Source organism: Neovison vison, chromosome 2 (genome assembly GCF_020171115.1).
Source record: "Neovison vison isolate M4711 chromosome 2, ASM_NN_V1, whole genome shotgun sequence".
Classification (NCBI taxonomy): domain Eukaryota; kingdom Metazoa; phylum Chordata; class Mammalia; order Carnivora; family Mustelidae; genus Neogale; species Neogale vison.
The window spans coordinates 233,071,747-233,094,938 of NC_058092.1; the positions used below are offsets into that span (position 1 = coordinate 233,071,747).

General features: G+C 49.8%; 1 protein-coding gene across 2 annotated transcripts in view; it reads left to right on the plus strand.

Moving 5' to 3' along the window:
• LOC122901197 (phospholysine phosphohistidine inorganic pyrophosphate phosphatase) overlaps window positions 1-23,192 on the plus strand; it is a 121,458-nt gene that overhangs the window by 18,477 nt on the left and 79,789 nt on the right. For both annotated transcript variants that reach the window (XM_044240693.1, XM_044240694.1), the window contains exons 3-5: window positions 2,935-3,088; window positions 9,811-9,874; window positions 10,729-10,821. In XM_044240693.1, coding sequence (XP_044096628.1) covers window positions 2,935-3,088; window positions 9,811-9,874; window positions 10,729-10,821 — 311 coding nt within the window. The remainder of the gene's footprint in view (window positions 1-2,934; window positions 3,089-9,810; window positions 9,875-10,728; window positions 10,822-23,192) is intronic.

Below are 23,192 nucleotides of genomic sequence, written 5' to 3' on the forward strand. Positions count from 1 at the left end.
TTATGTCTACCTATTCCTCTGTCCATCTTTTCATCTTACTTTTTTTTTCCTTCTTAAGATTTATTTATTCGAGGGAGAGAGAGTGCTTGCGTGCTGGTGGGGGGAGGAGCGGGGAGAGGGAGAGGGACCCTAAGCAGACGCTGCACTGAGCGCGGAGCTTGATGCGGGGCTCGATCCCAGGACCCTGAGACCAAGAGTTGGATACTTAACCAACTACACCACCCAGGCTCCCGCTTTTCTTATCTTTTTGATGCATTTCAAGGTAAATAGCAGACACTGATACATGTCCCCAAAACGCTTTAGCACTTAACTGGAGTTCAATGTCTGTTTATAATTTTTTCTTTTGATACAAAATTTATGTACAATGAAATGCAGGAATCTCAGGTGCGCTTTTGCTGAGTTCTGTCAGATGCATCCATCTGTGTGTCCCTAGCCCTGTCTTGATGCCAATAACAAGAGCTTTACTGGCACGTCACTCCCCATCCCTAACCCCCTTGGAGGCATTTTCATTTGTTTCATCATGAGAAGTTTGCCTCATTTAGATTTTTGTATAAATAGAATCCTGCAGCTTCTAGTTGTGCCGGGGCCCTGCGGACCACCCTCAGGCTTGACGATTTGCTGGAAGGACCTGCAGGGCCCAGAAGAGCTGCCAGACTCAGTTAGGGTTTACTGCGGTGAAGGAACACAGATTGAACTCGGCAAAGGGAGGAGAGGCGGGGGTGAACTCTAGGAGAATGAGGCATGACCTTTCAGTGGTCCTCGCCTGGGAAGTCTCCGAGATGACTTAATTCTCCCAGCCGAGATGTGTGACCGTACGTGTAATGTGTCATCACCCAGGGAAGCCCACTGGAGCCTGGTGTCTAGGGTTTTGAGTAGGGGTTGGTCGGAGAGGCACGCAGCGCCTGTGGACCGACCTTGGCTACTCAGTCTCTGGCCTCCCAGGGCCTCAGGCATACAAAAACTCTTTCTCTCTCTCCTTTTTAAGATTGTATTTATTTGAGAGAGAGAGAGGGTGCATGAAGGGGGCAGAGGGAGAGGGAGAATCAGACTCTGCACTGAGTGCAGAGCCCAGCCTGGGGCTCGATCCCAGGACCCTGAGATCATGATCTGAGCCAAATGCAGATGCTTAGCCGCCTGGGCCACCCAGGTTCCCTGAGGACCGCCTTTCTTTGGAATCTGCCGGGTCTGAGCAGCCTCAACATACTGTTGTTGGGACGTATCTGTACGGTTGTGGGTTATCAGTAGGTTTTTTCTTCTTTGTTGCGGAGTCCTGTTCCATTAAGTGAACATACCAGGCTTTGTCCAGTCCCCTGTTGATGAACACCTGGCTGTTAACAACTTTAGGCCATTAGGACTGCTATGAATGTAGGATCTGCTATGAATGTTTCTATGGAGTTCTTTTGGATAAATACCTAGGACTGAATTGCTGGGTCAGAGGGTAGGTGGCTGTTGAGTTTTATCGGAAACTGCTAGCCTCTCCCCAGAGGGCTGTATCATTTCACGTGCTGGCCAGCCGGCTCTTACAGCCGCTCTGCTTCCCCACCAGCGCTTGGCGGTGCCTGTCTTTTTAATTCTTGCCGTTCTGCCAAGTAGGAAGTGGTATCATGCAGTTACTTCCATTTTTTAATTCAGCAAGGTCAACATCTAAGACCAAGATAGGTGAGAATACAGTTCGTCCTAAGCAATGGAGGGCATAAGGCTGACAACTTAGTTTATCCTTGCAATGTTCTCGGATTTTAATTTAAAATTGGGGAGAGGGGTGCCTGGGTGACTCAGTGGGTTAAGCCTCTGCCTTCGGCTCAGGTCATGATCCCAGGGTCCTGGGATCAAGCCCCACATCGGGCTCTCTGTTCCACAGGGAGCCTGCTTCCTCCTCTCTCTGTCTGCCTCTCTGCCTACTACTTGTGATCTCTGTCTGTCAAAGAAATAAATAAAATCTTTTAAAAAATTAAAAAAAAAATAAAATTGGGGAGGACAGGGGTTCCTGGGTGGCTCAGTCAGTTAAATGTCTGCCTTTGGGGGATGCCTGGGTGGCTCAGTTGGTTAAGCATCTGCCCCTGGTTCAGGTTATGATCCCGGGGTCCTGGGATTGAGCCCTGCCTCGGGCTCCCTGCTCAGTGGGGAGCCTGCTTCTCCCTCTCCTTCTGCCTGCCTGTGCTATCTCTCTGTCAAATAAATAAATAAAATCTTTTTAAAAAAAAAAAAAGTCTTCCTCTGGTTCAGGTCATGATCCCAGGGTCTTGGGATCGAGTCCCGGCATCGGGCTCCTTGTTCAGTAGGGAGTCTGTTTGTCCCTCTCTCTCTGCCATTCCCCCTGCTTTTTCTCTCTCTCTGACAAATAAATAAAATCTTTAAAAAAAAATAAAATAAGATAAAATAGGGGAGGGCAGAGAAGGAAAGGAGGAAGAGGCTTTGCTAAGGGGCTCGGTGAACAGAGGGGCGGTGGGAGGTCAGCGGCTACTCCTTCCAGCACATGTGTAACTCGAGGCTCTCCTGTCTTCCATGGGGTTGGGCTGGAATGCTTACAGTGTGGATCCAGCAGTACAGACCCTACAAAGGTTTCCAGCAGCCTCATTTCACCCTGCATTCAGGAATCTGTGTCTTCTTGGCAAATGTTGCTTCTCGCTTGCAGAACTATGGGTTCCCTTCTGTGGGATTGGACAGGAACCCCTGGGGTAATGGCGGTGTTGGGCTGGGGTTCCCCAGGGTGGGTCCATCTTTCTCCTGACAAACCCCAACTGTGGGGAGTGGAATTCCTTCATCTGTAAAGTGGGAGTCAGACCCCTTCTGTGTCCGCCTCCCGTACAGCTGGGAGGATCAGGAAGTGCGTCTGAGAAAGGGTCCAGACCCACGTGGCAGATGGAGGGTGTCCCTGGTAGGAGATGAGACGTGAGCCATGTCTCTGTAGGGCTTTATCCCTCTTTCTCTTTCCAGGAGTCCTCTCAGAATTTGATCAGATTGACACCTCCAACCCCAACTGCGTGGTCATTGCAGATGCTGGAGAAAGCTTTTCTTACCAAAACATGAATAAGGCTTTCCGGGTGCTCATGGAGCTGGAAAGTCCTGTGCTCATCTCTCTGGGAAAAGGGTAAGTCAGCTTCAGGAAGAGGCTTTCCGGCTTCTTTGGACGACACTGTGGGTCTCTGGCCTTGCAGAATCAGTACGCGGTGCAGAAAAGTGGGAGTGGGGCGGGCATAGGCTGCCTTCCTTCTCCTTCTCTGCTTTTTTCCCTTCATGCTTCCTTTCTTTTAATAATTTGTGAGGAAATGAGAACTCTCTGGCTTCGGGGGAGCTGGCTGGTCAGGCTTCTGAGTGGGCCCTGGGCTGGAAGAGGCTGGGGCCAGGGAGGGCTGCTGCGGATGGAAGCCCTGTTGAGGCCTCAGAGCACAGGTGCTCACTGTCCCAAGGTTAGGGGTGTTTGCACAGGATACAGCACCAGGCACTGAAGGATTGTCTCTAGGGGGCACCTGAGTAGTAAAGGGAAGGCTCGGGGGCCTGGAGGAAAGCTCTGGGCCAGGCTCTGTATCTCTGGCCACAGAGCAGTCTCTGTAAAGTCCTGATTTTGTCACTGGCATTTTTGTCTGAGCCTTTAGCACAGTCCTCATTGTCTCTTTCTTTAAAAAAACCAAACCAACCATGTTGGTTACTTTTCTCAACATCTTTTAGCACCAAGACAGTGCATGTTCATGGGAGGAAAATTAGAGAGTACAGATGAGCAAAAAAAAGAAAACAGAGATTTCCATTCCACTGCACAAGAAAACAGCTATCAACATGTCGGTGTGTTTCCTTCCATGTGGTTCTTGGAGCAAAGAAATCATTACAAAGTGATGTACTTGGAGCATCAGTATCAAACCTGACCGAGTTTTGTCACCCGGGTTTTTGTTGTTCACCAGACAGGGCTTTGTGAACAACTATCCACTCGATAAAGAAATGTCTGTGTGGCACGGTTTTCCTGTAATCTTTTTTACAGGATATCCTGTAGTTTATTTAAATTTATTTTTTAATTTTTAAAAAAGATTTTATTTATTTACTTGACAGAGAGCATAAGCAGGGGGAGCTGCAGGCAGAGGGAGAAGCAGGCTCCCCGCTGAGCAGGGAGCCTGATGGGGGGCTCGATCTCAGAACCCTGGGATCATGACCCGAGCCAAAGGCACATGCTTCACTGACCTAGTCCCCCAGGCATCCCTTATCCTGTAGTTTTCTTAAACCAATGCCCGCTGACGGATGTTAGGTTGTTTCTGATTTTCTACGAAAATAAAGCGGTGATAGGTGGATCCGAGGCTCTCCGCATACATCACTGGGCTGCTTTCCAGAAAGCTGTGCAGACTTAATCTGTCAGCACAAGGCAGTACTAGGCTTTCAAGTCATGGGCTCTTACATTTGCAGGGACCCTCTGGAGCCCTGCCCCAGCTTTTCGTGCCTGGCGGGGATTGGGGGGCCGTCCCTGTGGAAGGCTTTTCCAGCTTGGGTGCTTCTGCTGGTCGGGAACTCCTGCCCTGCGCCTACCTAAAGGGGCCAGCTATCGGAGAAGGCAAGGGGGGGACCTTTGGTTTGGCCACGCACCATTACGTATTCAATTTTGTTTCATTCCTACCACAACCCTGTGAGCTGTAGGCAGCAGCAGTGCCATTTTGGAAGTGGGCTTATCGAGGCCTAAGGAGTTGAAGTAAGCTGGGGTCCCCGGCCCATAAATCCTTTCCCCTGGGGCTACATTCAAGAGCAGATGTTTGGCCCTCACAAGACCTTAAATTTGGGGGCAGCGTGTTTAAAAATTGGGAGATTAAAAAATATATAAATAAATAAATAAAAATTGGGAGATTTTTGGGTGCCTGGGTGGTTCAGTGGGATAAGCCTCCACCTTTGGCTCAGGTCATGGTCTCAGGGTCCTGGGATCGAGTCCCGCATCGGGCTCTCTGCTCAGCGCGGGGCCTGCTTCCTCCTCTCTCTCTGCCTGTCTCTCTGCCTACTTGTGATCTCACTCTGTCATATAAATAAATAAAATTTTTAAAAAAAGAATTGGGAGATTTTATATAAGATACCCAGATTTCTGGATACTTAAAAAATCAGAAGATCTGATAATTCAGGGCCCCACATTCCACCACACGCAGAAGCTTAGCTGAGGCACCGCCTCCACTGGTTCCAGCTGACCATTGGCCTCGCCACTCTTGCCGTCCCCTTCACCAAGCTCAGAGTCCGCTGCCACTTAAGTGCACTATTTTGGTTGTTTTTCTCATGGTATTTCTTAATGGCTTTGTCTCTGTCAAACTAAGCAAACAAAAGAGATTTCAGGAAAGAGAGGATATATTTCCTTTTTTTTTTTTTTAATTTCTTTATTTGACAGAGATCACAAGTAGGCAGAGAGGCAGGCAGAGAGAGGGGGGGAAGCAGGCTCCCTGCTGCGCAGAGAGCCCGATGCAGGGCTCGATCCCAGGACCCTGAGATCATGACCTGAGCCGAAGGCAGAGGCTTAACCCACTGAGCCACCCAGGTGCCCTGAGAGTATATATTTCTTTTAGGAACTTAAAATATTTAATGTGTTTATCATGCAAATAAAATAAGTCCGGTAGTAGTCAGGATTTGTCACAAAAGCAGAACCAAGAGGGGCCAGGTGCCCATAACGAGCTGTGTCCGGGTCCAAAGGCTGTCTGCCGGCAAATTCCTTCTTGCTCAGGGAGATAATACTGTTCTGTTCCCGCCTTCCCCTGATTGGATGAGGCCCACCACAGAATGGAGGGCAGTCTATTTACTCAGAGACCACTGATTTCAATGTTAATCTCGCCCAAGGAAGACCTTCACAGAAACATCCAGAATAATGTTTGACCAAATATCTGGCCCCTTGGCCCAGTCAGGCTGACACATAAGTTCACTATTCTAGTCCCTTTCCGACCTCACAAGCATCTGCGGATTAGAGTGCTACAAGCCATGGAACTTGGCCTGCTCAACTCCCTCACGCTCCTGGCTTGATCCTTCAGTCGTCCCTGAGATCACCAGCCCCTCACTAGAGAACAGCATAATGAAGCTGTGTCATGATTCATTTACGTTAAAACTTTTTCTTTAAAATTTTTCCTAATTGTTAAATGTTATTACTTCTGGGGAGTAGTCAAAGTAGATATGTTGTTGAAAAAGAAAAAGAAAAGGAATCATTTGCTTTTTAGCTTCCTCATTTTGTAGTAAATTCAAGAGTAGGCAAGGGTTGGTTTTACAAATATGCAATCGGGGGTGCCTCTGACTAATGGGGCTCCTGACTTGGGCTGTGGGTTGGGCGCTCAGAAGCAAGGGACAGGAACTGAGAGCTTTGGGGCCCAGGTCAGCAGCTTCTTGGGCAGCCCAAGGACCTATGAAGAGCTGCTGTGCTGTCCGAGTGGGGGTCGTGGACGGCGAGGGGCCGTCCTCCGCCGGCACAGGGCCACGCGGGGCCCCCCGAGGAGGCAGGATGGCAGGGGCACTGGGGCAGAATGTCCTCCTCCTGGAAATGGAGTGATTTACATTTGGCATCTGTTTGGACCGGGAGTGGGAATTGCCTTTGTAATTTCTTCTGTCATGCTGCCGTCAGAAAATTAAGCTGTTTACGCGACAGACTATGGAAGGTTAATGGCTCTTGTGGGAAAGGTCAAGTGGTCATTTTGAAGGGAGGCCGTGCTGAATAATCGGAAGGGCAGAAGAGTAAAGCATAAAATCTATGCGACCGCTTCTGGCCAGTCTTTCCTGTCTCTCCAGCACCCCTAGTTTCTTCTTTGTGGCCGGAGCACTCAGCTTCTGCTGCTGCTTTCCTGATGCCAGTAACCGAAGGTGGTGAATCAGATCGCTTCGGTTTCAGGAATAACCTGGGCCTTTATATTTAGAAAAAATGAACTTAGATACTTGTATTTCCTGTGTCTCTAAAAATATTTTCAGCTAACAGATGGCATTCGAGGTAGCTTTTGGTTTTCCTGAATGAGTAAGGAATAAAGAAAAATTCTGGACACTGGAAAAACAAAGCCCAGATTCAGTTAAAAAAGAAATTGTAAGGTTTCTAATTTTCATTTATGGAAGTCAGTTTTTTGTTTAGGGTCTAAACATGAGGGTAACAAAGGCAAGGTTCTGATTGTGTATTTTAGGCTATATGCTCAGGTTTTTCCTTCTATCAGGACTAAACTGAAACTTCAGAAAGTGCGGGTTCCTGTCGCTTGGAAAGAAAGACTCTGGGGAGTGTGGCTGGGCAGAAGTTGTGCTGGGAACATGTCCTTGGGAGCTTTTTCCAAAGGGAGGTACACCCAGCTCCTGCCTCCTCCTGCCAGCCCAGGGCCCTGGCCAGAGGCCCAGAGAATCCTCTGCTCCAAACAGACCTGTGCCTGTTGCAACAAGATGGTGTCATTTTTAATTCGTCCTTTGGCTTCGGGGTCTTGTGCTGGCCGCATTCTCTCCTCACCTCTGTCCTTTGTCCCTGGCTCACTTTGCCTTGTCCCTTCCTCAGGGAGGCCCTCCCTGGTTCCCCTCCTGCCCCTTCTGGGCTCCCACTGCCCCTCTCTTCCCTTCCCACAGCAGTCCTCATACGGAGGGTGAGGCGACAATCCGAACCGGGCCTGGAGGGTCGTCCGGCCCACGGGGTCCTCAGCAGTGTGCTGCTGCTTGATTCTGAGATGGTCCCTATGGCTGGACAATTCTGTTCCCTTCGCTTTAGCTTCTGCTCCCAGCTCTGATGTGTCCTGGGATGCTGTCTCCCTGTGCCCAGCATGTTTAGCCCTCCTCAAGCAGAGCACGCAGAGTCCGGGGTTCCCCTGGTCATTGCCTGTGCCCTGCCCCTTTATATTTGTCTGTGGACTGGGCTGCTTCCCCACCAGACTGGGAGTCCCTGGGGGAGAGCCTAGGTCTGGGCTGGTCTCTGAGTCCCAGAGAGGGCCGTGGATCTTGGGGACTGAATTATGGACCCCAACTCCGGGGTCACTGAGTGCAGGGCCCAGCACCCAGTGTCTCCCTCTTCCTGTAGGCCAAACCTGACTTGACTTCGCCGTTCCTTTAAAACTTGGGACCTAGCTAGGGAAAGTGGTTTATTGTAGGAATGGGGAAATAGAAGGAAACACTTCAGTGAGGCTTTATCAGGCAGAATACATGTCTGGATTCTCGATTTAAGACAAAGGCAATTAAGGACCTCTAACCCTGGGTTTTGGGGTCACCGTTTAAATGGGGTAGCATTTTTAGGCCCCAATGCTATAAGCAGGAGCTGTTCCACTTGGCTACCAGGCATCTTCCTGAAGGGGTGCAGTGTCCCACCTAGCCCTTGTGGGGTGACCTCTGACCAAGAAACCTGGGGTTCACTTGGCGACCTACTGGTCCTGCCGTACCAGGAACCATCCCCGTCCCCACCCCAGCTTCATCTCGTGGGCTCCAGGCTTCCAGTGTACCTGACAGGAAGGATTGGCTGGGCACCAGCCCCTCCCAAAGCCAAGGGCTTGGCTAAAGCCTTGCAGGCCAGCCTGCGTGGAGCCCGAGAACACCGAGTTCTGGGGGAGCATGTGGTGGGCAGTTAGGCTCCCGCAGCCTTCAGGGCCTCAGGTGGGGTCCAGAGGAACGGGCAGGACTCCGGGGGCGCAGAGCTGGAGGAAAGGAGCCAGCCCTGCGGCAGCTCCCGGGAAGCTCAGTTCTAACATTTCAGTAGGCACAGGACAGGTTTCAACCCTCACAGAGGGGAAAGACGTGTGTTCATCCTTTCTGGCCCCGCTCATAGCTCCCTGCCTATAGCCCAGTCCAGGTAACCAGAATAACCATTTTCTCGAATATTTTTTGAGCAGTGCCTGCGTGCGAGACGTCATGTCAAGAACTTTGCACACATTGTTTTGTTTGAGCTTCACAATAATTCATGAGGTGGGCACTAGGGTCCCTGCCCCCCATTTTCCAGATTAGGAAACTGAGCCCGGAGGGCTTCAGCAACCCAAAGTCTCACAGTTAAAAGGGTGTAGAGCTTGGATTGGAGTCCTGGGTCAGTGCGCCTCACTCTTCTTCTCTTCAGGTCTCTGTGTACGTGTTGTTCAACGTCTCTCCAGTCCGCAGAGCATGGGAAAGAGAGGCACCTGCTGTGACGGGTCCCAAAACATTTTAACAGTCCTGGGCTCCCGTTAACGCTGTCTTTTGAGTGGGGCAGATTAAACTACCTTTGCGCTCTTTCTAGTCGAATGGCTTTGCTCCGGAACTGGGATCCACCCTCCATGTGTCCAGAGGGGTCTGGGTGTGGCCCCGGGAGGGCCAGACGGTGGAGGCCGGGGCCAGCACAGCGCTCACAGGAGTCACGACGTTGTCCTCGGAAAAGCGGGCTCCCGTGAGCCATGCCGGGTCGGTCTCCGGTGAGACAGGAAGAGATTGTTGTCTTCTCGTGAAAGCATTTGGCACCGGGACCGCCGGTTAATAGGAGATGCTGCGGGGCACCATGGAACTAACGGGGTTTTCTTCTTCGGGCAGCAATTAGGGGTTAATCATTAGCAGTTAGGAGTCCGCCATGTGCTCTGTGGACCTTCTGCCCTTCCCCAGAACACAACGCAGGCCCCTTGTCTTTCTCTGTTAGTGACTGGAACCATCTGCCCCTGGGGTCCCCCGAGGGCTGGCAGCAGGGGGCCACTGGGAGTGAGAGCTGCTGGGCCACTGTCCCTCCCGCCCGGGCATGGTGACCCGCTGCTGGGCTGTGCCGTGCCCACCTCTGTCGGTCGTTCCCAGCCTGGCGCCCGGACTGACCCTCACCCATGGTTCTGCTCTCCCGAGCCGGCAGAACCGGGACGCGGCGGTTTCTCCTGGCACCGCTCCTGGGCTCCGCTCACCGTGTCCCCTCCTCCTCTCTTGTAGACGCTACTACAAGGAGACCTCGGGCCTGATGCTGGACGTTGGTGCCTACATGAAGGCGCTCGAGGTACCTGGCCTGAATTTGTCTGAGCTGCCTTCACATCTCGGGGCTGTCCGGGATGCTTCTGGTCTTCCGGGAGAGAGGGGTGGACGCCAGGTCTGAATCGCCTCTTCTGTTGCCAGAGCAGGCGCCCTCCTGTTCGGGGCTTCAGGCAGAGCGCCCGCTCTGCTCCAGAGTGGCCCCTCAGCCGCCGGGGTCGTCACTCTGCTGTCCTGTCCCTCCTGCTCCTCCCCACTCCCCAGGCCCCGCACCAGGCCGACCGCCGGCCTGCTCGCTGCCGCTGTCCTCTCAGACCCTCGGCGTCCGTCTGCCACCTGCCTCCTTCCTGACACTGGTCATCTGCAACACCTTGAGCATGACGTGTCCTAATGGGACTCCCTCCCGACTCCCTCCTCCTTTTCAGGGCCGGGTTCAGATGGGGCCCCCGGTGATGCCCTGACCTGTGCCTGCTCAGCCACCCCAGGTCAGCTCACCTGCCACCCTCGCTGCTACGTTGGCTCTTGGCACCCCTCACTCGGGTGCGTGCGTTGGGCAGCCTGGCTGGTGGAGCCCTGGACCTATTCCTGTGGGGGGCCTGTGACTGAGTTGGGGGACAGGGGAGAAGCAGTTATGCAAATGAGAGCACCAACCAAATGAGAGGTGGCCCACCTCCTGCCGTGCTCAGGTTTATGAGCAGATCGCAGGGGGCCAGGTGGGGGCCATGTGTCTCTCAGCCCAAGTGTCCTGCCTCTTGGAGGCCCCTGGCCCCGGGTGTACTTTCGGGGCGCTCTTTCCTTGATTCCCCAGAGGGAGGCCTTTGGAGGAGGGCTCACCTGTGGCTTTGTCCTCAACCCGTGCTGTGTCCTTTTCTCTTTTCCTAGTACGCCTGTGGAATCAAGGCCGAAGTGGTGGGGAAACCTTCTCCTGAGTATTTCCAGTCGGCCCTGAAGGAGATGGGGGTGGAAGCCCACGAGGTAGGGAGGTCTCCCTCAGGAGCCCGTGTGTGGAAGCTGCTTGGTCGGGGGGGCCTGGAGCGAGGGCCGGGGGGCTTAAGCACTTGTGGAGGCCTGCTGGGCAGCCCAGTGTGGACCTGGCCCTCCACGAGAGCTGGTTTTACTGGGAAGGGGGAGAAAGCCCGCAGAGACGGCCCACGGAATGCTTTCAGAGGGTGACATTCATTTCAGCGTTGAGAGTCAGAAACAAAGGCCTGTGGCCGTTTCTAAGTGACTTCTGCTGCTTCTCTGGAAGGATAAGAATTGACATGCCCTACTAGTGTGTTCACAGTAGTTCACAGAAGAGGTGAGGGGTGGCCAGCCGGGGGATGGGTGGAAGGCGTGGGGGCCTGGCTGAGGGTCACGTGGGCTGCCAGACTGTGCTCGCCTCAGTGCCGTGGGGTACACGCTGGGTATGTGCAGGCCCCGGGGGTGCCTGCCCGCATCCGGGGGACAGTGGTCAGCGGACAAGAGCAAGAGTTCAGGGGACCTGCCCCGCTTCCACCGGGCGCTGCTTGAGTCCAGCTGTGCCTGCCCTCCGAGAAGCCGCTCCGACGTGAAGCACTGACCAATGAACTGATGAATGAAGATTCTGGAAGAGCCTATGACGGGATTCCTCATACGGTCACAGGCGGCTGGGATGACACGGCGACATCAGAAGCAAGAAGAAATGGAAGACGACAACACCCACAACTGAATTTTTTTTAAAGGATCTTATTTATTTGAGAGAGGGAGACAGTGTGAGAGAGTGTGCAGCGTGAGCAGGGGGGAAGGGCAGAGGGAGAGGGAGAAGCAGACTCCCAGCTGAGCGGGAAGCCCGATGCGGGGCTCGATCCCAGGACTCCGGGATCATGACCCAAGGCGAAGGCAGATGCTTAACTGACTGAGCCACCCAGTCACCCCACAACTGATTTTTCTTAATACCACTTACCTTTTAAAGAGAGTGACAGGTAAGACGTGGGGAAGGAGAATGTTTCTGCCTCTTCCTACGTTGACTTATTCCGTCATCTCTTTAGCCGGACTGTTCGGTTCCTCCTCCGTGGAAGAAAAGCTCACGTGAGGCTGCACCAGCCCAGCCCAGTCAGCCTGGGCTTTTCCAGTCTGTCCCTGCCCTTGACCACACCTGCGTGTATGTTCCTTCTCCACTTTTGGACTCAGATGGCCGTCTGACTCTGCAGGCATAATTAAGACAACCAGAGCTGCTGGGGCGCCTGGGTGGCTCAGTTGGTTAAGCGTCGGCCTTCGGCTCAGGTCATGATCCCAGGGTCCTGGGATCCCCGAGTCCCGTGTTGGGTTCCCTGCTCAGTGGGGAGTCTGCCTCTCCCTCTGCCTGCTACTCCCTCTGCTTGTGCTCCCTCCCTCTCTTTCCCCGTCAAATAATTAAATAAAATTAAAAAAAAAAAAAGAAAAGAAAAAGACAACCAGAGATGAGATAGTATATAGATTAATGCTATGTCTTGAGTGTTTATCTCCGAAACCCTCACTACGTGGAAATCCTGGAAACCCACTTAATTTGCAGGAACATTGATCTGCCTTGCTGCTCACAGAGATTTAGGGCTGTGGGAGGTCTAAGCTGCAGAAGTTTCTTTCACTGTACTTTTATTCTGCCCTTGTTTTCGAAAATTCTAATTTGTACTACTGTTATCAGAAGAAACATTTCAACCAAGTTTCTTGTTGGAAATTAACAGTCCTACCTGATGACTGTCCCATCACCTGATGACTTTATTTCTTACCCCATCCAGTGAGAAGTTAATAATTACAATTTTCTATGTTTATTCTAGACTTAGGAGTATTGGGGAGAGTCACATGTTGAGGCTGACTGAAATAATTCCGATGGGGCTATGCAGGGTGCTTGTGGACAAGTACATCTGAGCTAGTGTGGCAGAAAACCATGATAAAATGGAAATTTTATGTCCTTGCAAACGTTCTGGGTTTGTAAAATTACCTTCGTCTCTTTGACATCAAATGCTTACGTTAGTAATGGTAAAATAAGAGGACACTTCTCCATTTAAAAAGAAAAAACAGTTCATTGAAAAGACAGTATGTAACAAGATTCAAAGAATATGTATTTTGCCACCCTTACATGATGACTGTGTTTGAGACAGATGGCCTTCCCAACATGTATCTTAAAAAAAAAAAAAAACAGTTACGATTTTGGTGTCCACAGTGCCCCCATTTCCCAGGTGGTGTGGAGCTGGCCCCCAGCAGCAGGTGGTTTTCTAAGAACATCATTGAAAAGACAACGGGCACATGCCTGCAGCCAGCCGAGGCCGCCCTGATGTCTGTTTTGGACATGACAGTGGGGACCTGTGGTGAGGCAGGTGTCCCCAGGATCACTGTGGTGTTCCCTTCTTAATAGACCCGAACTTCCCACATGTTCGAGTCTAGAGCACTGGGCTCTCGTGATGCATGGAGAAGGCTGGCCCACTGCCCCGGATATCCAGAACCGCTGCCCCCAGCCTTATTGACATCTGTGAATGCCAGAGGGCACAGGGTGTCTGGGGTTCTTAGGAAGAACCCAGGAAATGTCTTGTGAGCTGTAGAAGAGAAGAGGCTTGTGTTTTGTTTTTTTTTTTTTTAAGATTTTATTTATTTATTTGACAGACGGAGATCACAAGCAGGCAGAGAGGCAGGCAGAGAGAGAGGAGGAAGCCAGCTCCCTGCTGAGCAGAGAGCCCGATGTGGGGCTCGATCCCAGGACCCTGGGATCACGACCTGAGCCGAAGGCAGAGGCCTTAACCCACTGCGCCACCCAGGCGCCCCGAGGCTTGTGTTTTGAATGAAGACCACGGGCACAATGACCCTGGGTTTTCAAGACTTTGTTTCCTAGGGCAGAATTTCTTTTTTTATTGTGGCATGTTTCAGAGTGATTCTCCCCATATAGCCATAGCTCAGATTGAACAATTAAAACATTTCGCCACATTCTTTTCTTTTTCCTTTCTTCTTTTTTTAGAAACTTTTTCTTTCTTTCTTTTGCTGGTTTTTTTTTTTTTTCCTAAGATTTTATTTGTTTATTTGACAGAGAGAGACACAGTGAGAGAGGGAACAGAAGCAGGGAGAGTGAGAGAGAGACTCAGGCTTCCTCCCTAGCAGAGAGCCTCTGCAGGCCTCAATCCCAGGACCCCGGGATCATGACCTGAGCCAAAGGCAGACGCTTAACAACTAAGCCACCCAGGCCCCCCCCTTGCTGTTGCATTTCAAACCCCAGGTTTGTTGTTATTGTATCGTTTCACATTATAGTACCTCTTTCCAAAAAAGATGGTTATTTTTGATCTAACTCCAATGTGCTGAAACATCTAACAATGGCCAACAAACACGTAAACACATGCTCGTCAAACAGTGTTGTCAGTCATTTGGGAAATAAATGCAAGTCAAAATGGGGTTAAGCCTCTGCCTTCGGCTCAGGTCATGATCCCAGGGTCCTGGGATCGAGCCCCGCATCGGGCTCTCTGCTCAGCAGGGAGCCTGCTTTGCCCTCTCTCTCCCTGCCTGCTGCTCTGCCTACTTGTGATCTCTGTCTGTCAAATAAATAAATAAAATTTAAAAAAAAAAAAAAAACACTACAGTGAGTGCCTACCTTACACCACCTGGAAGGTCATCCATAATAATTTTTTTAAAAAGATTATTTATTTATTTATTTGACAGAGAAAGAAAATGCATGAGCAGGGGGAAGGGCAGAGGGAGAAGCAGACTCCCCCTTGAGCAGGGAGCCCGACGTGGGGCTCAATCCCAGAACCCTGGATCATGACCTGAGCTGAAGGCAGATGGTTAATTGACTGAGCCACCCAGGCGTCCCTATCCATAATAATTTTAAAAACAAAAAACAACAGAAGATGGCCCCCCCTGGCGCGGATGTGGAGACGCTGAAACCCTCCTGTGGGGAGACCGGCCAGGATGTGAAATGGAGCGGCCGCTGTTGAGAACCGCTTCTGCATGAGGGAAACAGAAGCACCACATGACCCCGCAATTCCACTCTGACGATGACATCCAGAACCATGGAAAACAGGTGTTCAAACAAAACCTTACCCGTGAGTGTTCAGAGCAGCGCTCACGGTAGCCAAAAGGCAGAAACAATGCGAACGTTCAGGGGCACGTGCACAGAGCAACGAAATGGGGGCTGTTCACCCAATGGGGTAGTTCAGCCGTAAAAAGAATGAAATGCTGATCAGTGGTGCAGTGTGGAGCCTGGAAAACACTACGGTAAATGAAGGAAGCCAGACACAAAAGGCCACATTTTACATGTAACGTGGCATTTCTGTGAGATGTCCCAAACAAGCAAGTCAGAGATCTAAAACACGTTAGTGGTTGCCGGGGCTGGGGCCGGGGGAGTGGGGACTGGCTGCTGATGGGGACAGTCTCCCTTTGGGGTGATAAAAGTGTCTGGAGCTGCACGGGGTGACAGTCCTACAACATGGTGAATGTACTTAATGCCACCGATTTGTACGCTTTAAATGCCGACGTTGGTGAATTTTGTGTTTTTGTTGTCACGGTGGGAAAAATATCTACCTTCAAAATCAACAGTGATTGCCCAGTATTAACCGGTAATCAGATTTAAAGTTCCCTGGCTTTCTCAGAAATGTTCTTTCATGTTGATTTGTTTAACTCGAGTCCAAACAGGATCCGTACCTTGCATGTGGTTGTTTTGTCTCCGAAACTTCTCATTTTAACTTTTTATCATGGAACATTTGTAGTACCTATGCAAGGACAGAGAGTAGTATAATGAACTCCTAGGTAGCCATGACCGAGCTTCACTAGTGATCAACTTACAACCATTTAGAAGAAACTTACTTTTAACTGTTCATTTTGAAGTAATTTCATACTTACAGAAGTTGCAAAATTAGCGCAAAGAATTTTCCACATGCCCTTTGCCAGCTTCTTCAAATGCTAACGTCTTATACAATAGTCCAGAACAGTGATAAAATCAGATGTCATCAGCCAGCCGCCAGTGTCTTTGTGTGGGACACATGGCTTGTAGCAGTTGCCTTCCCCCAGGGTCCTTCCTTCTGGGCCAGAACTTCAGTCCTTTTTGTCTCTAAGGATGGTGACATTTTTGAAGAGTTCTAGCTGACTCTTTTGTAGACTTTGCCTCAATTTGGTTTTCTTCCTCATGTCTCCTTGTGACTTAATTTAATTTTAGGTTATGCATTTTTGGCAGGAATGTCCCAGAAACAGTGCTGTGCCCTCTCGGTACACTCCAGCAGGAGGCACGTGAGGGCATGTCGCCCTGTTGTTGCTAAGGGTCCCTTTGATTAGTGTCAGAGGTGACCTGTGCCAGAGTTCTCCACACTGCAGGATTACTCCCTGTCCCATGTAACTAGTAAGTGTCTTGTGGGAAAGCATGTTGACTGTATAAATAACCTCTTTCCCATCACTCTTTTCCTTAGTTAATGTTTGCATCCACTGATAATTCTTTTTATTTTTTCTTAAGATTTCATTCATTTATTCGACAGACAGAGATCACAAGTAGGCAGAGAGGCAGGCAGATAGAGGGGGAAGTAGGCTCCCCACCGAGCAGAGAGCCCGATGCGGGGCTTGATCCCAGGACTCTGGGATCATGACCTGAGCCGAAGGCAGAGGCTTAACCCACTGAATCACCTAGGCACCCCTCCACTGATAATCCTTACCTGAAGCAGTTATTACGGGGTGTTTGCCAAATGGTGAATCTGTATTTCTATCATTCCTTCTATATTTATTAGCTCAATTTTACTGTAAGAAAGAGTTTCCTTTTTTTTTCCCCATTGACTTCTTTGTTCCAACTTAGACCAAAGGATATTTATTTTATTGCCCAAGTTACAGTCCGTTCCTATTGTTATTAATTTTGTTGCTCAGATTGTCCCATATTTAGCCATTAAGTAATCTTCAAGATTAATAGCCACTTGTTTAATCTGTACTCCACCCATTCTTCTCCCCTAAGTTATTTTGACTCATATCCCAGAAATCCTTTTCCTTCATCTGTAAATATTTCTTTGTTCCCAGATGATAGGAATTCTTTTTAAAGCCCTAGGTAATGCCATAGGTAATGCCATCTCCATGTCTAATACCAACAATAATTCTGTGATATCATCAAATATCCAGTTACTGTTCACATTTCCTTGATGGTTTTTTTTTTTAAGATTTTATTTATTTATTTGACATAGAGACAAAGAGAGAGGGAACACAAGGAGGGGAGGCTGGAGAGGGAGAAGCAGGCTTCACGCTGAGCAGGGAACCTGATGTGGGACTCGATCCCAGGACCCTGGGATCATGACCTGAGCGACCCAGGCATCCCTCCTTGATGGTCTTAAAATTGTTCTATGTTGCTTACAATTTGTTTGAATCAGATCCAGATGAAACTCTTGCATTGTTATTGGTCAATGAGAATCTCAGGTGTTCTTTAATCTCCTGGTTCCCTCTACTCCCAGCCCCCAACCGCCCTTTTGTTTTTCCTTGCCACGTGGTGAAGAGGAAATTGGGTGGTTTGTTGCATGGTCTAGATTTTCTTGGTTGCACCACTGGTATACTCTCACTTGCTCTTCCATTCTCTGTTCTCTGAATATTGACAGTAAGATCTACAAGTTTGCTCAGAGTCTGGTTCAGTTTTTGGATGACTGCTTACAGGTGGTGGTGTGTCCTCCGTCAGCAGGTGGAGAATGTCCGCTTGTCCCCTTCTGTATTATTAGCTGCTATTCGTGATTGGTGCCAACTCCTTTAATTCATCCTGGACCATAGAATGGAGCTGTATTAATTCTTTCATTCCTTCTTCGTTTTCCCCTCTGGGTTACTTGTATATCAGCAAGCTTTTCACCAACTGTTTGTTACCCTGAGGTACAGTTCACATAGGGAACTCCAGATAAAGGCCTATTTCTTTTTCATTGTTAATTAGTTTTCACAATAATGAGTTGAATCTCTAGCATCCTCCCAAGGTGACGAAGGAGATTTGAAACTATACATATATCACTATACGGGACGCCTGGGTGGCGCAGTTGGTTAAACGACTGCCTCCGGCTCAGGGCGTGATCCTGGAGTCCCGGGATCGAGTCCCACATCAGGCTCCCAGCTCCATGGGGAGTCTGCTTCGCTCTCTGACCTTCTCCTCGCTCATTCTCTCTCTCACTGTCTCTCTCTCTCAAATAAATAAAATAAAATCTTAAAAAAAAAAAAAAAAAAAAAAAAAGAAACTATACATATATCACTATGAATAGATAGATTTAAGACAGATAGATTGATGAGTTTCGATCCATTACAGTCATGATCTTATTCATATCAAAAGTATTTCATCTTTGACCAGTGGAACCCCCTTCAGGCTGGCCTCTAAGTCCTTCTGACCCAATCTCAGGAGTCTTTGAGGTTCTTTACTCCCTGTTATGACAGGATGTTCCACACCTGCCGTGTACATTTTCTGCCTCAGGCCCAGGATTCACCTTTCTTCCAAGGAGCCATGCTTACCTTTGGTGGAAAATGGTATTTAGAAACCATACTGGGAACATGAAGGGTTCTTGTTGCTATTGGGTTGATCATCATTTCTAAATTTCTAAGCCTTTTTAAAAAAATTTAAGATTTATTTATTTGATGGGGGAAGCACGAGTGTGGAGGGGGCAGAGGGAGAGGGAGAAGCACACTCTCTGCCAGGCAGGGAGGCTGATGCTGGGGTTGATGCTAGGACCCTGGGACCATGACTTGAGCTGGAGGCAGATGCTTAACCAACTGAACCACCCAGGCACCCCTTTTTTGAGCCTTTTTAGTCAACCAGGCTCAGAAAAGTATTTATCTTTTTTTTTTTTTAAGATTTTATTTATTTATTTGACAGACAAAGATCACAAGTAGGCAGAGAGGCAGGCAAAGAGATGGGGGAAACAGCCTCCCTGCTGAGCCGAGAGCCCGACAGGGGGCTCAATTCCAGGACCCTGAGATCATGACCTGAGCTGAAAGCAGAGGCTTAACCCACTGAGCCACCAAGGTGCTGTGAAAAGTATCTTTCTTTAAATATGAACTATATCTGGAGTTCATACTGAAACCTCTGATGTGTCAGGCCAGTGGGTTTCGACTTGACCTCATCAGTCTTCTATCTCTATTTCCTTTTTCCACATCAGAAAGCTTGGCTCTCAAGGATACCAACAGAACCAGTCGTTTGTTTTCATCCATTGGACACACACGAGTCTTGAGTTCCAGAAATTATGGGAAAGAAAGCAAACAAGAAAAGTCTGGTGCTACCACAGGGCTAGCAGTGCCCCGAGACTGAGCCACTGTTGTGGTTGGTATCCCAGTGGACCGGATGGCCATCGCAATGTCACTGTCCTGAACCTTACTCTTTACAATTTCTTTTTTTGGCAGTTCTTTTTTTGTATTGAGCACCTCCTTCTAAAAATTTATGGCCAAAATGCTGGGTTTTAGAGCCACAGGCATAGTTCTTCTCCGGATGGTATGCCACCAACATGACCCTCTTTGAATTCACTTTACTTACCATTTTTAGGGAACTGGTTTTCAACATTTACATTTTTTATAGTTATGTAAAATATTTACTTGGCTCCAAAATCAAATCCCATAAAACGAGATATAGTCAAGGAAGTTGAGCTTCTGTCCTTTTCTTTCTCTTTCTACTCATCTCATTGGAGCCCTTTTTATAAATATTATGGCTTACCTTTTCATTTCTTAAATATAAACAGTTATGTATATATATTTATTTGTTTTTAACAGGTTTTATTTATTTATTTATTTATTTATTTATTTATTTATTTATTTTAGAGAGAGAGTAAGCTCCCATGAGCTGGGATGGCACAGAGGGAGAGGGAGAGGGAATCTCAAGCAGACTCTGTGCTGACCGTGGAACCCAGTTTGGGGCTCCATCCAACGACACCGAGATCACGACCTGAGCCGAAACCAAGAGTTGGACGCTCAACCAACTGAGCCAGCCAGGTGTCCCTGTCCATATTTATATTCTCATAGGATAAATTTAAGAAAGAATAAATTCTTCTACTCTGTAACAAATTATCTTAAGAAAGGCTAATATAACATGAGTTTTAAAAACCAGTATTTAGGGGGCGCCAAGGGGCTTGGTTGGTTAAAGCATCTGCCTTTGGCTCAGGTCATGGTCTCAGGGTCCTGAGATCAAGCCCCATATTGGGCTCCCTGTTTGGTGGGGAGTCTCTCTGTGCTCTCTCTCTCAAATGAATAAATAAAATCTTAAAAAACCAACAAAACAACCAACCCCAGTATTTAGAATTCTACATTCTGACAGTTTCGTTGGTTATATTGTATAGTTCAACCTGGCATGGTTCCCCCCTCCCCTTTTTGCTTTTTGGCATTTTTCAATTATTTTCGCAGAGGGCACCTTTTACATTCTGACTGAGAACTGCCCTCCCCACAGCTGAGAGAGCAGCAGAGGCCTGCATGGGGGGCAGGTTAGTCTGGGCATCTCATCTGGTGGGTGCTGGGGCTGGGGGTTCTGGGGTGGGCTTCGGCTTGGGGATTCCCCGGGAATCTCTTGGATAGGTTGAGGTCCCTGCAGTGGTTGTGTGCGTCGGAGGCCGGGATGGCTGAGGGCTGGTTTGCTCCAGTAGCCCCCAGTTCAGGCGGCAGAGCTGAATCTTACTTACCTCTCATATTATCATTCTCCCTTCCACCCTCACGTGCCGTTTCTGTCTCTCCCCTCGACAGACAGATGAGTGGCAACTGCCTGTTGTTAACACTCTCACCCCCTGTTTTTCTAAAATGTTCGTTCATGTTGTTTTGAGCCTCAGAATGTGTGGACATTTTAAGGCAGTATTTCAGAATAAGGCCATTTCAGATGAACTGTGTCTTACGCACAAGGTAATAAATTCTCTGTTCCTGCTTCTTTATTTTTAATGAAAAATGCCTGTGAGGAGCGGTCTTGCTGCCGCAGTGCCAGGCTGTGGCAAATCTTAAATTTTTCAAGCTGCTTTAATCAATAAAGTTATCACCAGTCATTTCCCTTGATAACTGCTCCTTCCAGGCCCCGGCCCGCTTCCACTGATGTGCCCTCCGCCTGCCTTCGGAATGGACATAACTACCCAAATCCAATTTTCATTCTAACCTTTCCTCAATAGCCTAGAAAGAACAGATTGCTGGTATTACTCTAATAGATTGGAAATTCAAACCTCTTAGAGGTAACCGGGCCCTTTCTGGGAGTCAGTAATAAGGCAAAGGATAACATACCTTAAAGGTTACTTCTAGAAATACCTAATTTCTCATGGCTTAAGGCTTCTGAAGCAGTGCAGTTTTGTAGCTTCCTACCACAGCCCAAATGATGTGTGAGGGTTTTGGCAGTTTTCTGTAAATACCAAAATTGTGTCTGTTGCAAATTACACAGGTTTCATGGAAATTGGGACTATTGAAACCAGAGGGCTTAATTAGCACAGGGGCCAAGAAGCTGAGGGCTGGGGGTGCCCATTTCACAGGCAGGGAACCTGAGGCTCAGAGAGGAAGGATCTTGATTGCCTGGAGCCCCGTGTGTGTTGGGCACACCCGGGTACCGTCACGTCCCTGCTTATTTCACCAAGTCCTTATGCCAGTCCTTGTCCGAGGTCCTCGCATTTCCATTTTAAGGTCAGGGCAGCAGTTCCCCACCTCTGCACTGTGACATTTTGGGGCCAGATCATTCTTTGTGGTGGAGGGTGGCTGTCCTGTGCAATCCTGGCCCCAGTGTGAAAGCACAGATGTCTCCAGATGTTGCTAAACGTCCCCCCAGGGGCCAGATTGTCCCCAGTTGAGAATCACAGCATTAGGGAGGAGTCACAGAAACCCTAGTACTGAGCCCTAGATATTCTGCTGATGAGGCACGTGTCCATGACCCTGTCCCCTCCAGGCCTTTGCTGTACCCTGGTTCTCAAGGAGGGGGCCGGCCACATTGCAGGATTTTTAGGCTTGGTGAATGAACTTTGAAAAGGTGTATGTAGTACTACAGTATCACTTGCTATTTTCGAAACGACTAAATATCATTGGCAGAATTACATATTATAGACGGTAAAGTTAGACAGGATCTAAGTGGGGAGGATAAATGCCCTCAGGGCAGCCTGTCGAATATGGGGGCAAGGTTTGTAGGTTTATCCCGAGAGGGCTGGGCATAAAACGTGGACGCTGTCCTTCTGCTCGCTGGTTCTCAGATCATGCATTCTACCGATGTGGCTATGGGGCCAGGCAGTTACGCTAGTGGTGAGACCTGTGGCTGGGGAGTGACTGTCCATGTGGGGCCACTGGGGGCCACTCGTTTCTCTCATGGCCTCGTCCCCCTCATGGATTTCCACGGAGGGCTCGTCCCCAGTCCCCTCCACCTGCTCGGCCCTGCCGCCCCGCTGCGTGCACATTCTTGGCTGTCAGTTCAGGGGCCCCTGGCTGGGACAGTGTGAGTGGAGCCCCAGGAGCGAGGGGGCCAGGAGGAGAGGCTCATCTGCACCTGCGGCCCCAATTTGAACGTGAAGCTCTGCCTCGAGACAGTGACAGACCTAGACCTGCAGCCTCGGGTTTGAGCCACCCAGGTGGCCTGTAACCTCATGTTCTTTACCCACCCCCTGTGGTCGGACGTTGGGCTTGACTCCCAGTTTCCCTCTTGGGTCTAACCCTGTGAACACCCTTGAACGCACGTCCTTTGGCACATACCTGATTTGTGGAGAAATCCCACCTAGCGGGGTAGTTGTTGGGCCGTGAGGCACAGGGCTTATTTCTGTTTCAGAAAGGTGGGCTCAGTTTACCTTCCTTACCAGCCGTAACCCCCCACGGCCTCACCACACCCAGCTTCTTCCTTCCTGTTGAACAGTGGCCGTTGCGTTGTGCTGTGTGTATCCTGCCTCACCAATGTGTCAGACTGGGGGTCGGGCGGGGAATGACTTAGCAGCGAGCGTCCGCAGGTCTCGAGGGGGTCTGGGTGCCGGCGGAAGACCCGAAGCTCCTCGGATGCTGGATGTCCCCCCGAGGCGTCTCCCTGTGGGTGTGTGTGCCCCTCGGGGGGACATCCGCATGGAGCCCAGTGCTCCGTCCCCGCCAGCGCTGCGGCCCCGCAGGAGGGAGAGTGCTCCTGGGCAGATGCCCGGGATGGTCCGCGCTCGCGTCTCCCGCTGCCGTCCTGCAGTCAGCAAGGAGGCGCGTCCCCGGCCTGACAGGTAGGGGTTTTTATTTCCCCCGACAGCGCACCTCTTGACCTCTATCTTCTTGCCAATGATTTTTTAAATCCTAAATGATTTGGCAATAATTGCTCCTCCTGGCGTGATTATTGCCCTTCACTGATAGTAAATCTGTGAAATCCCCGGGGGCCCCGGTGCCTTTTGGTATGCGGAGCCCACAAGCTGGCCCGGACAGGCATCGCTGCTCCGGGCAGCTGCACAGCCCGCGTCCCCCGCACCCCTGCGCCCCCCCAGCCTCAC